Source organism: Camelus dromedarius, chromosome 20 (assembly GCF_036321535.1).
Source record: "Camelus dromedarius isolate mCamDro1 chromosome 20, mCamDro1.pat, whole genome shotgun sequence".
NCBI classification, from domain to species: Eukaryota; Metazoa; Chordata; class Mammalia; order Artiodactyla; family Camelidae; genus Camelus; species Camelus dromedarius.
Window position 1 is genome coordinate 36,215,343 of NC_087455.1, and position 14,070 is coordinate 36,229,412.

At 42.9% G+C, this 14,070-nt stretch overlaps 1 protein-coding gene across 1 annotated transcript in view; it reads left to right on the forward strand.

Moving 5' to 3' along the window:
- Positions 1 to 5,067: 5,067 nt before the first annotated feature.
- The window catches only part of LOC105085751 (small ribosomal subunit protein uS5-like), a 33,222-nt gene continuing 24,219 nt past the window's right edge, over positions 5,068 to 14,070 (forward strand). Inside the window, 3 exon segments of the mRNA XM_064476665.1 lie at positions 5,068 to 5,172; positions 5,364 to 5,607; positions 5,610 to 6,028. Of these exon segments, the coding sequence (XP_064332735.1) occupies positions 5,068 to 5,172; positions 5,364 to 5,607; positions 5,610 to 6,028 (768 nt within the window).

Genomic DNA, 14,070 nt, shown 5'->3' on the forward strand with positions numbered 1-14,070 from the left:
AAATCCTATTGACTCCACCTCAAAAGATATACAGAATCTAAAGAAGAGGTGGTACATATATATACAATGGAACGCTACTCAGCCATAAAAAAAAAGAATAAAATAATGCCATTTGCAGCAATGTGGATGGACCTGAAGATTGTTATTCTAAGTGAAGTGGGTCAGAAAGAGAAAGAATGCCATATGACATCATTTTTATGAGGAATCTAAAAAATAATAACAATAATAATAAGGGCACAAATGAATGACTTATTATTTTGATTTCTTGAATATGTGTCAGCACATCTGACTGTCCTTTATGATTGGATTACCGCATTCTGTTGAGTCTTATTTTGTAGTTGGCTTTATTCCTTTGATAACTATGTAAGTTTAAAAAGCTAAAGCTCTAATTGTTCTTAGAAGCAATAATCAGTACATATATGTCAACTAAAAAAATGTGCAGTATACTGTATATATGTACTTCTATGCAATATAATGTGTGTGTGCAGTCAAACTATAATAATACTATCTAATAAAACTGAAAAAGAAAAAAATTAAAAAGATGTAGCACCAAAAGGGAAATAGACATATAAATAAATAATGCAACTTAAAAAAAAAAAAAAAGATATCCAGATCTGCCCCCTTCTCATCACTTTTATCACAACAAAGGTCATCTAAGCCACCAGCTCTGTCCCCTGATGGCTACCGCCCGGCTTCCACTCCAGTCTCCTCGAGACCTTCCTCCATCAAGAAGCCAGGGGAATCTTTTGGAACCAAAAGTCAGAAATGCCACTTCCCCACTTCCAGATCTCACAGAATGAAAAGCAGACCGCTCCCCCTGGGCCACGAGGCCCCGCGGGAACCGCGCCTTGCTCTCTGCTCTTCCTCGCCGGCCTCCGCCACCCACCACGTCCCAGCACGTAGCCCTGGTTCTTGGCCTCCCTGCTGTCTGCCGCCTCTCTCCTCACAGCCGCCCACAGTGCCTGCCTCGCTCACCCAGCTTTCTACCCCGGAGTCATGCTTTCAGACACCTTCCCACAGTCCCTTCATCCTGCTTTGTCTGTCTTCAAAGTTCGTATCGCTACCTGATGTATTTTATAATTGGTTGTAAGTTGGCCAGTTATCCACTTTTGATAATCAGGGTGCATTATCTCTAGGGGGGCAAGACCTTTTTTGACCCCCCCTGGCTGTATTCCCAGTGCCTGGAACACAACCTGGCATGTAACATAAACTTCAAAAATAGTTGTTGAAATGCCTTTTTAACTGAATGAGAAAAAAATACCTTGTATCCTTTAGTAGAACTTACACTCGTGAGAAGACTGCTTGGAACATAGCAGACTCTCAATAAATATTTTTGTTTGTTTGTTTTTGTTGAAATACAGTCAGTTTCCAATATTGCATCAATTTCTGGTGTAGAGCATGATGTGTCAGGCATCCATATACACACATGTTCGTTTTCATATTCTTTTTCTTTATAGGTTACTCAATTAATACTTCTAATATGAATGAAGCTAATGTTAACGTAGAACATGAGTGAGGAAGAGCTTTTCCCTCCATCGGGATTAGCTGCCAATGGTGGTGAGTTAAACCCTGATGCTGAAAAATATAAGAAAACTGCAAGAAAGGGACAGAGGGTGTTGGGTGGCATTAGAGAATGAATATAAAAGAATGAAATCATCTAGGGAGAGGAAAGAGTGCAGAAAATTTCGGAAAGGACCTAACATTTATTGTTACCATTATACTCAGTGTATTCCAGACACAGCAATAGACCCGTAAAAACACATATTATCCCTAATTCTCATAGCTCTTTGTCGGGGCCTATTTTACAGAGAAAGGGACAGACTCAGACAAGTTGATTAATTAAAGTAAGGTTACAGATCTAACAATGGGAGCCTCTCAGACCAGTGAGCTGTTCAAAAACCAGCCTTGGGAACCTCTCTGTGCACAGGCTTCGCCCTTTTTAAAAGGATTTTCAGCCCCCACAACATTTTGCCCTCAATAAGAGTGCATTAAATATGTGTTGAGTGAATGAAAGATTCCATCGCAGAAAATATTCTGAAGGTAGGTAGAAACCCAAAAGGAAAAGAAAAATTAGGTTGGTAGTGAGCTTTAGCTTCTATTCTTTCAAAACCAAAATATACTTGGTAGGAAAATAAGAAAATAATACTTGCCAAAAGATTAATTGAGAATGTGGTCTAATCATCTTACAGAGCGTTAAGCCAACCTAAACAGAAAGGTATTTTCAGCTTTGGGGGGTTGTTCTTATGCATGCAGAATTATAAATGGCCTAATTTTCCCTATATCTCTGTAATTAACAGAATAATTATTGATCAGCACAAAGCACACCATCCCTGGAGACATGATTTGTGTGAGCGCTGAGTTTTTGAAAGCTTAAATCACTGCAGTCAGTATTAAAAAAAAATGAATTGATAGTAAATGTGGTATAATTAATCCACCTTTTCTATTTGCACATGAACATCTTTTCATGCTAAATATCTCATTCATTTAGGAGAGAATACAAATGTATTACAATGACAGAATAAAAAATAAATTGGAACTTCTATTTCCCCTGTGATACTCCTTGTTTTCCATTTACTCAGATTTCTCATAAAATGTGCACGTTGAAAATATTTCTCAACTTTTACCTGCAAATTACAGGTGCAAGGAACAGGCCACGCAGAGGACTCAGGTGACAGTCTGAATCCCCTGGAAAGGATGCTTGCTCGTGCTGGGCTTTTGGCCCTCTTGGTTCTCCAGGCTTCTCTGCTCTGCTCGGGATCACCTGACTGTCACCTGGAGGCTGCATGTGCAGGTCCCTTGCCAGCAGGTTCCATATTGGGGCTTGGACAATAGGAAGTGCCGGTGGGAGGCTGGCAGGAAGAAAGAAGCCAGGATGTCTGCCCATCCCTCTCTGCCCAGGCGGTCTCAGGACTGTAGCATCACTTGTCACCCCTTTGTGCCTCCAGCTGACTACAGACAGACCGCCAGGTGACTTTGGCCCCTGAGCTCTCACAACACCGTCTCCCTTTGTGCTCTGGTCCGGGGGTAACGGTGACTTCTCGTTGCTAATCTCTGGGTTGCCTCACACTATCATCTGTTGTCTTCACAGCTCTTCATTTCCTGTGTGACCAATTCTGGCATTAAACTTCCTCTCTTCTGAATATATAATAAGCAATTAGTGTTTCTCTGATTATCCCCAGTTGACACAATATCCTGAAGATGAGGGACTTAGTTTGCCTTGTTTACTATTATATCCGAGAACCTAGGAAAGTGCCAGGTATATATTAAGTAATCAATGAGCAGATGCGAAATGAATGAATGGAAAATACATCCTTTAGTCCAGTAGTTCTCAAACTTATCAGGCATTGAAACTGTCTACAGGGATTTTTGTTGTTTATTTGTTTGGTTTGTTTTGGCGGGGGGGGGTGTATTATGTTTGTTTGTTTATTGATTGATTGATTGATTGATTGATTGATTGACTTTAGAGGAGGTACTGGGTATTGAACCCAGGACCTTGTGCAGGCTAAGTGTGCACCCTGCCACTGAGCTATACCCTCCCCGTCTAGAGGGATTTTTATCACACAGATTGCTATCCCTTTACATCCCCCGTTCCCCAAGTTTCTGATTCAGTAGGTTTAGGATGAAGTTCCAAAAAATGCATTTCTAACAAGTTCCCAGGTGACACTGATGTTGCCGGTCCTGGGACCACACTTTGAGAACCACTGCTCTAGCCCACGAAGTACCCTGCCTATAATCTAACCTGAATATGCACACTGGAGTCAACATCTATGTCAAAGAGCACTAACACTGCACATTTAAAGGTGAGCTGGCATTCATCTTCAATTATTGTAACCATACTAAATATTTGATGTGAAAACAAAACGTTCTCACATCTTCCTAAGCTTTTATCAGGAGTGGTTATTACTAATCAATTAAGCCCTTTCAAAAACTTTTGTTTTAATTTTTTTACTTGCTCCTTATTTAAAAAAAAAAAAAAGTCAATTTCTGAAACAAAATGGCCAATCTTCATAAAGTAGATTATTACTAAGTTCAGGACTCTTGTTCTTTTATTTTCTATAGAGAGCACCAGGAAAATAAGTTTTGAATTAATACTTAGAAAGTCAACAGTTCTCAGGGGTGTGGCCAAGGTGGCGGAGTAGAAAGACCATGGGCACACCAAGATTGCAGCTAATTAAAGAGCAGTTGTCTGTGAGACTAACCAGAAGAGTAGCAGGGAAGATTTAAAGTAGGAGGGGAGGGAAAGCAGTATAGTCAAGACCCGCACCCCTGGCGAGGCAACCCACAAATGAGAAGATAATCAGAATTACAGAGGTTCTCCCCTAGGAGCAAGGGGTCTGAACCCCCCACTGCGCCCCCAGCCTGGATATCCTGCACCAGGAACACAATTCCCCAGGCCGTCTGGCACCAAAGGCCATGGGGCTGGCACACAGTGGACCCGGGGGGCTGAGGACACAGGGACATCACACTTGAAGGACCCACGCAAACTCTCACGCGCTCTGAGTCCCAGTGCAGAAGCGGTAATTTTAAAGGAGCCTGGGTCAGTCCCACTTTCTAATCCTGAAGAGCCTCCTGGAGAAGCAAAAGGCAACTTGGACTTAGCCTGGGACACAGACACTGGGGGCGGCCATTTGGGGCAGCTTGTTCTGCCCTTGTGTTGTTCTCTCTGCAGCCTATTAGTTTGGGGAGTTTACTGCTTCCAGAGGCTGGCAAAGTCACACCCTCTGGAAGCAGTAAACAGAGAGTCACAGACCTCGTTGCATCCCACAGCTAACCTCCCTGGGACCCAGCCCTGTCAGCCAGTGGACCAGAAGCCACTGCAGAATGTGGGACCTGGCATCCAACTAGGTTTGGAACAAGCTCCATCTTCCAGTTTGCCCACAGTAGACAATCACACTACAGCAGAAAGGCCCACACAGTCCCCATCACTGGAGCATTTAGCTCTGGTGACCAGAAGGACATATGCTTCTGGGTCCCATAGGATGTCTCCTACATCAAGCTACTTCTCCAGGATCAGGAAATGTACCAACCTGCTTAGTACATAGATATAAACACAGAGAATCAGGCGAAATGAGGGGAGAGGGGAATATGTTCCAAATGAAGGAACAAGACAAAACCCCAGAAGAAGAACTAAGCAAAGAAGACATAAGCAAGCTACCCAATAATGAGTTCAAGGTAACAATCATAAAGATGTTCAACAAACTCAGAAGAAGAATGGATAAACACAGTGAAGTTTAACAAAGAGAAAATAGAATGAAGAACCAAACAGAATGGATGAATACAATAACTGAAAATAAAAATACACTGGAAGGAATCAACAGTAGACTAGATGGTGCAGAGGAACAGAATAGCAAGTCCCTGGGGAGATCTGTCTCTTCTCCCTGCCCATCAAGGAATCTGAGATCATTGACTTTTTCCTGGGGGCATCCCTGAAGGATGAGGTTTTGAAGATTATGCCTGTGCAAAAGCAGACCCGTGCTGGCCAGCAGACCAGGCTCAAGGCATTTGTCGCCACTGGGGATGACAAGGGACGTGTCGGTTGGGGTGTTAAGAGCTCCAAGGAGGCAGCCACTGCCACCCGGGGGGCCGTCATCCTGGCCAAGCTCTCCATCTCCCCATGTGGCAAGGCTACAAGGGGAATAAGATCGACAAATCCCACACCATCCCTTGCAAGGTGACTGGCTGCTGCAGTCCCATGCTGGTGCACCTCATCCCTGCCCCCAGGGGCAGTGGCATCATCTCAGCCCCGGGGCTCAAGAAGCTGCTAATGATGGCCAATACTGATGACTGCAACACTTCTTCCGGGGGCTGCACCGTCACCCTGGGCAACTTCACCAAGGCCACCTCTGATGCCGTCTCCAAGACCTACAGCCATCTCACCCGCGACCTCCGGAAAGGGACAGCGTTCACCAAGTCTCCGTATCAGGCATTCACTGACCATCTCATAAAGGCCCACACCAGAGTTTCCGGGCAGAGGACCCAGCTGGGCTCCAGCCCAGGACCCGGAATAGTTTTATATGCTAAAAATAAAGTGAACGAAGCCTGTTTAAAAAAAAAATTTCTAGTATACAGCACAGTGATTTAGTTATACACATATAAATACATATTCCTTTTCATATTTTTTTATTATAGGCTATTACAAGCTATTGAATATAGCTCCCTGTGCTGCACGGCAGGGTCTTGTTTATCTGTCTTATATAGAGTAGTCAGTGTCTGCAAATCCCACACTCCCAGTTTATCACTCTACCTCCCCCTTCCCCCCTTGGAAACCACAAGTTCATTTTCTATGTCCGTGAGTCAGTCTCTGTTTTGTAAATAACTTCATTTGTCTCATTATTTTAGGTTCCACATATAAGTGATATCATATGGTATTTATCTCTCTCTGTCTGGTTACTTCACTTAGTATGATAATCTCTAAGTCCATCCATGTTGCTGCAAATGGCATTATTTTATTCTTTTTTATGGCTGATTACTATTCCACTGTGTGTGTCTGTGTGTGTCACATCCTCTTAATCCAGTCATCTGTTGATGGACATTTAAGTTGCTTCCATGTCTTGGCTATTATATATAATGCTACTATGAACATTGGGGTGCGTGTATCTTTTCACATTAGAGATCCCTCCAGATATATGCCCAGGAGTGGGATTCCTGGATCATATGGTAAGTCTGTTTTTAGTCTTTTGAGGAATCGCCATAGTGTTTTCCACAGTGGCTGCACCAAACTGCATTCCCACCAGTAGTGCAGGAGGGTTCCCTTTTCTCCACAGCCTCTCCAGCATTTGTCATTTGTGGATTTTTGAATGAAGGCCATTCTGACTGGTGTGAGGTGATACCTCATTGTAGCTCTCATTTGCATTTCTCTGATAATTAGTGATATTGAGCACTTTTTTCATATGCCTATTGGTCATTCGTATGTCTTCATTGGAGAATTGCTTGTTTAGGTCTTCTGCCCATTTTTGGATTGAGTTGTTTGTATTTTTTATTAAGTTGTATGAGCTGTTTATATATTCTGGAAGTTAAGCCTTTGTCAGTCATATCATTTGCAAATATTTTCTCCCATTCTGTAGGTTGTCGTTTTGTTTTGCTTATGGTCCTTTGCTGTGCAAAAGCTTATGAGTTTAATTAGGTCCCATTTGCTTATTTTCGCTCTTATTTACATTGCTTGGGTAGACTGCCCTAGGAGAACGCTGCTAAGACTTATGTCAGACAGGGCTTTGCCTCTGTTTCCTTCTAGGCGATTTATCCTGTCTTGTCTTATATTTAAGTATCTAAGCCATTTTAAAAAGACAACAAATCCTAAGAGTTCTCATCACAAGAATAATTTTATGTTTCTTTTTTTCTTCTTTCTTTTCTTTTTATTATATCTATTTGAGAAGATGGATGTTAGCTGAAACTACCGTGGTAATTATTTCACAATATATGTAAATCAAACCACCATGTTGTATGCCTTAAACTTACACAATGATGTATGTCAGTTATTTTTCAATAAAAATGGAAAACATTTATTTTAAAAGACAGAGGAGTTTCTGGGTAAAGCACTTAGGGTCATGAAGTAGGCAAATACCACAAAAGGTCCTGGATAAAAAAAAATAGATGATAGATAGATAGGTAGGTAGATCAAATGTGGCAAAATGCCAGAAACTACTGAATCCGAGTGAAGGGCATACATAAGTTTTTTTAAATACTATTTCTGCAACTCTTATATGAGATGAAATTTAATTTCAAATCAAGTTAATTATTTCAAAATAAATACTTTTTGAAAATTAGCCCTTTAGACATTATATGGTGAGGAAGAACTCTGATGGATATGATCTGGTTATCGGCAGAGTGGAATGTATTGATACATGCATATCTATATATTGATGTATAATATAATATTATGATAACATGATAATATAATACTGATATATTATCAATACATTGATAGAGTCTTGATTCTTTTATGCTTTCATTTCATATTCTATTGCAGGGAGGCAGACAATAAACTAAAAATAAATAAAGATAAAAATTACAAAATTATCAGTTTAATGGAGAAAAATAATGAAAGAATGAGAGCTGAAGGTGGTTGTATTAAGCAGGGAAGTCAGAGGAGGCCTCACTCCTGAGGTTTTGCATAGAAATCTGAGAAGCTGAGGAAGCAGGGGAGGTACTCGTGCAAGGAGAGAACATTCCAGAAGGAGAGAAATCAGTGGTATTCTGGTAAATGTTTAACAACAGTCTCTTCGTGGAAGGAAGAGAATTAATTTTTAAAGTTTGCCAATTTCCTTGGTGTAAATGCTCGTTTCCAGCTACCACTGACTTAACAACTGGCTAGCACAGTTCCCAACAATTTGACAAACCAGTAGCAGCTCACCCCAAAACAACACTGAGAAAATAAAGAGCAGCCACAGAAGCCTCGAGGCAGGAGCCGCATACTGAACGCATGCTTTGTTTGAAGCCATGAACATGGCGTTAGGGGCGGGTTAAGAAAGGAAATGGGAGACTTGATTGCGTAGGGCCCTGGACACCTGGTGAGGACTTTTATTCAAAGTCAGCTGTAGAGTTTGACCAGGGCAGTGAGATGGTCTGACATTTACTTTGACGAGATCACTGGGGCTGCTCTCATGGACTGTAGGCAAGGAGGGGTGGAAACAGAGAAACAGGAGACTATTACATCAACAGAGGAGAAAGACGGCTGTGGTAGGACTAGGCTCCTAGCAATGGAAGCAGTGCAGAGAAGGCAAATTAGTGTACATTTGGAAATTAGAGCTCACAGAATCTGCAGTGGATGTGATGGGGGTCGGAGGGAAAGCGAGGGGTCAAAGATGACACAAGGGTTTTGAACTGATTCGCCTAAAGGATGGGGCTGGCATTTACAGAGAAAAGAAAGACAGTGAGGGGTGCACGTCGGAGGGCGTTTGATTTTACACACCTTGAATTTGAGATCCAAATGGAGAAGTCCAGTAGAAATAACAGAACAGACACAGAGGAGCAGGTTAGGAGTGAGCACAGATCCCGAGGCAGTTCTCACTGGCCCCGTAGCCCGTCATACCCACTGGAACCACGGCTTCTTCTCCATTTCCTTTCTTCCTATCCTTTGGAGTTCCGCAAATTTCAGTATGCTGTTTATAAACGGAAACAAATGCAAGCAACTTGTTCTAAGCACACGAACAAAACGGGAAAATTCAGAAGGATGTTTCCTCCTGTATAAGCTAATTTTCAGAGGGTATCAGAAAGGAAATATCTGAGCTATTTACATTTTCTGCCACCCAAAATTGAGTACAGAAGGCATAGATGTCAACTAAAGATCAACTACCACCACAACTGAAAAATTCTTTTTCTTTCTTTTTTTTTTTTTGGAGGGAGGGTAGGTAATTAGGTTTATTTATTTATAGTTATTTATTTTTAGAGGAGGTACTGGGGACTGAACCCTGGACCTCATGCATGCCAACCACACACTCTACCACTTGAGCTATACCTCCCCCGCCTTTTTTTTAATGGTATTATAAACATTGTTTTGAAAACTTTTCGTTGTAAATAGCGTTGTGTTTTCATTCTTTTTTTGGAAATCCGTGAATACAGCGGATGTTACGAGTGGCAAGACACATGCGCGTTGGGGTCAAGCGCGCGTTTTATAATGAAGTCGACAACTACATGTTTTAAAGCAGAATATTTTTTGTATGTTGAGAGCTTAAAAAAAAGGGGGGGGGGGTACTTCCCCAGCCAGGAGGCTTGAGGGATAATCAGCTGTGAGGAAAGAATGCCAAGTTTCCAATGTGCGCGTGCACGTTTCCTTTGCTCATAATTAATAGCCTTGTGCTTGCTAAGTTTTTGGAAGGCAGCTCGAAGCCTAGCCAGGTAATGCCTTCTGACAACGTTTTAAAGATCAGTTATGTCATATGGCTGCCTTTTAGAAAAAAAGTCATAATGCATAGCTGTGCCATATGGCATCTCTGAAGAATCAGCCGGATTGGACAGACATTCATTGGATAAGGTCCCACAGCACTTGGGAAAGAATGTAGTCCTGTTGCCAAAATGTGGCCTTTGTTAATCTCCTAACTATTATTGTGCAGAAACCAATTCATCTGTATTAATTATAAACAAATTTTAATTACTTCAGTAAAAGCCCATTATACCAATATCCGATGCCAAACAAGCTGTATTAACTCTTTCTAAGTCTCCAAAGCAAACACTAGGTGTTGGAATGTAGGTGTTTTATAGGAGGCGGGAAGTTCTCTCCCTGAGTGTAAAAATGCAGCTCTGACATTTAGTTTCCAGTTCTTTTAAGAAATCCTGTGATGCGTTTGCTCTTCACAGGCAATATCAAAAGGCAGCTGATGCATGTAAATTGTGAAAGGCAGATAATTCTTAATGAGAGTGTTTAACCGCACTTCATATTCTTTTGCTTAAGATTGTTTAAGTTTTTTGTTTTTTTTTTTCTTTTTTTCAGGGCACTCGTCACTGTGAAGCAATGATTTGCAGTGACACAAAACAACCTGACAAAATGTGACCTGATTCTGGTAAAACATTCATCAACCAGTCATTTGTGATAGCTCTGTGGACAATTTGGGACCAAACGTGTACTGCGCATCAGAGTATAATATCCTTAAAAAAAGAAGAAAAAGCATGAAAAATCAGATCACTAGTGTGCTTTATGGCAGCAGCTTGGCCGAGAGAGCTGACTGGTCCTTCCCGCACAGAAACGGTCTGGTTTGCAGATAACACATGGTGGTTACAGCGTGCACAGCCGTGGGGACTGGACGGGAGCCAGACCCCGGGCTCATCTCTGTGCAGCAGTGTTGGAATCGTCTTTGAATTCAGTTTCACTGATGTGTACTTTTATTTTATTAGGCCAACCATCAAAAGTTCCTCTTCCTTTTGGAATTCATATCACTCCTTGGACCTAAAAAGTTAAACAGTTTTAAACAAATAGAACCACATCCTGCCTTCTTTCTCCATTAGACTTTGAAGTTTCTCATGTAAACCTCACATTATTTTTCCCTCCTTTTATGCAACAGAAGAATTTATTTTTATAATCGTAATGGGTACATTCTAGAAAGCACTCTCCTCTGTAAATTTTCATTGGCAGACGCGTGGCAAATAGCTTCAAACTACGTCATAGACGTAATAAGGTTGTAGAGCTGGCTGAGGATGTAGACAAGGATGCACATTTAAGTGAAACCAGTTATCTCAAGAATTGGGGGGTTTTGTGTGTGTGTGTCTACGAATTAGACATAGTACATAATTGAAGGTTTGTCAAGATGTTTCTTCTACTCAAAAGGCCAAAATTATAAATATCTGGCATATTCTTGTGAACTTCATATTTCACTTATAAAGTCGTAGAATTTTGAATTTTGGATCTGAAAATCACCATAGAAGTTTTTCGGGCTCTCTCTCTCGTGTTACAGATGAGAAAAATAATACACAAAATAAAATGGGGCCAAGCGGGAACATATTTTTCATCTCTCCCTCACATGTTATTTCTGTTATACTGCACTATTTCATTCCAGTTATTGATCAACAGAGAATAGGTTTGCCTAAAGCAATGAAAGCAAAGAAAAATAATGACCGCAAACTACAGAGATTCCATAGATGTAAATTAACTACACGTTCTTTTCCAGCCACGAAGGAGGCTGATTTCATCCATTTGGCAGCTTCAGCCACACCTGGCTACGTAGCACCTGGTCAGAAGGACGTTGGGGAGGGAGGGAATGAAGTTCGGGAGCAAAGGAAATAGGGCAAGGTGGTCTGTGTCCTGGGGCGTAGGACTCTCCCACAAGGGTGTCACTAGGTCGCCTTTTGATTTTGTCAGCTACCTGTCAGTAACCGGGTCATGGGTTACCCAGGAGAGCTCATTGACTCAAAGCCAGCGCCCGGCCACCCCGCTCCTCGGGTCAGATAGCCACAAACTAGGCCCACTTGTAGAACTACAGTGCATCATCAGATTATATTATTATATGTTACATTGATATTATTATAACATAAGTGTATTATTATAGAAAGATATAAGTATATCTACCTATGGGGCTCTATATCTTTCTCTTTCTTTCCTTCCCTGTTTGGAGCTGAATTGATCCCCTTAGGAGGCACTTTTGACTCCAGGAATCCTAGAGGAGCCATTGCAGGCTGCAAAGAGTAAGAGGGAAGCAAGTTAGCTACACACCATGGCACAGAGAAGTGCGATGGCTCGCTTCTGCTCTGCAGAATTGACTTGGGTTTCGGGCTTCAGGGGTGAGTGATGAGTGACCTTGCTGGTGGGGAAGAAGCCCCCCCTCCAAGGGACCAGCAATGATGTCTCCAGGACCCAATCATTACCGTAAGCAGAGGGTGTGTCCACTGCACCATCTTTAACGTTTTGGGTTAAATAATTCTTAGCTGTGAGGGGCTGGTCTGGGCACTGGGGGATTGTCAGCAGCATCCCTGGCCTCTGCTCACCAGATGCCAATCACACACCCTCTCACAGTTGTCTCCCTGGTAAAATCGTCCCTACCTGAGAACCACTGGCATAGAGACATAACCCAGAAAAGGGGGAAGCCTAACAGCAGGAAGGCTGACCCGCACTCTCTGTCTTGACCCACCCCATAGCTTTCAGCGATGATCGCTGTTCTTTCCGTCCACTTCGCTTCACAATGGAGAATCAGTGGAGAGTCACCACCACTTCTCAGAGCTGGCCTAGCCAGTTGACATGCATTTTTTAAAAATTCTGACCCATCCACTGGACCTTCCATAGTAGAGGCTGTTGCTTATGGGGGAGGGTGGGGAGGAGAAAGGAGAAGGGAAAAAAGCATGTTAAAAGGTTGTCCCGTGCTAACAGGAAAGTGGTCCATATTCCAGATGGAAAATCAAAGACATGACATGGGCGAAGACAGAACATCTCAGACCTGGGAACAACTGAGCGGGGATGTGCGGGGTGATGGCTGGAAGGGGAACAGAAGACACGCGGGAGCAAAGCCTGCAGCAGGTCCCTCGAACTTCATTCAGTCTCCGCTGACAAATACCCTTCCCAGCCCACGGGAGAAGTGTTCCTTTTACTCCACTGACATCTGAGCTGTGCAAAAGCAAGTTGATACAAAAATGTGACTTATGCCTTCAGAATACATTTTGTCTCATTTCACATGTTCTACACAACATCCCCTTCCCCCACGTACCACAGCCCCCTCTTGGGTCTGTCCCACATGGTGTCTTACGACTGGGCCTTGGAAAGTGGAGACTTACAGCCAAAAGCCGCAAGAAAATGCCATGAAACTGGCAGTGTTCATTGTGGAAGGAGCCAGAGCATCTGTTTCCGAGCAGGGCTATGAAACCGAGCCCGCGGAGGGAAGAAAGTCTATTAGGCCACGAGCAGCCGAGGGGGAAAAGCCGCAGGAGCCCAGATTAAAAGTCTGAAAAGGCCTGGAGCCCTTAGTAAAGGATCAATGGAAAAGGGTAGCTTCGCCAGGGTTAGCATATGGAACCACTTGAGGGGTGCTGGTAGTCAACCCAATAAAACCCTGCACAGAGCCTGGGGTAGGACGGCTAGAAGCAGGTCAAGCAGGGGGCCTGAAGCACCTGTCCAGGGACCGTGGCAAGAAGCAAACAGACGTGGCCAGAGTCAGCAGAGCAGACCGACCTGCTAGACACGTGGAGCTTGGATGAAACGGATCCTGCATAGATTGTCACAGATGCCCGTTTTTATAAGATGCAGAGCTTTCTCTTCGTGCCAGACCGTTTTCCGAAATGTCCTCAGGACCCTGCAAGAGGTCATTTTCAGAGGACTGTTCTGCCTGTTTCTTCTGGATTAGCCTCCTCATTGCTCTCAGTGTTTCCTCACCCCACCCCCCCACCCCCAAATCAAAAAGTACTTTCAACACAACTCCTCACTAATCTGAAAAGCAACTTGTTCTGCAACGGTTTTCACAGGCTGCATTCCCATCTCGTTCCCCTTCTGTGTAATGAAAGGAGAGCTTCCCAGATCCAGTAAATGCAAAAGAAATGAAGTAATTATTGGTTCCACCTGCTTTCTGCCTGTTGCTGGTCATGTCCCCTTACTGGCCTGTAACTGGAGTACAGGATGGCCAAGGCTCTCTGGGCTTCTGGTGACTCTCACTCTTCTAT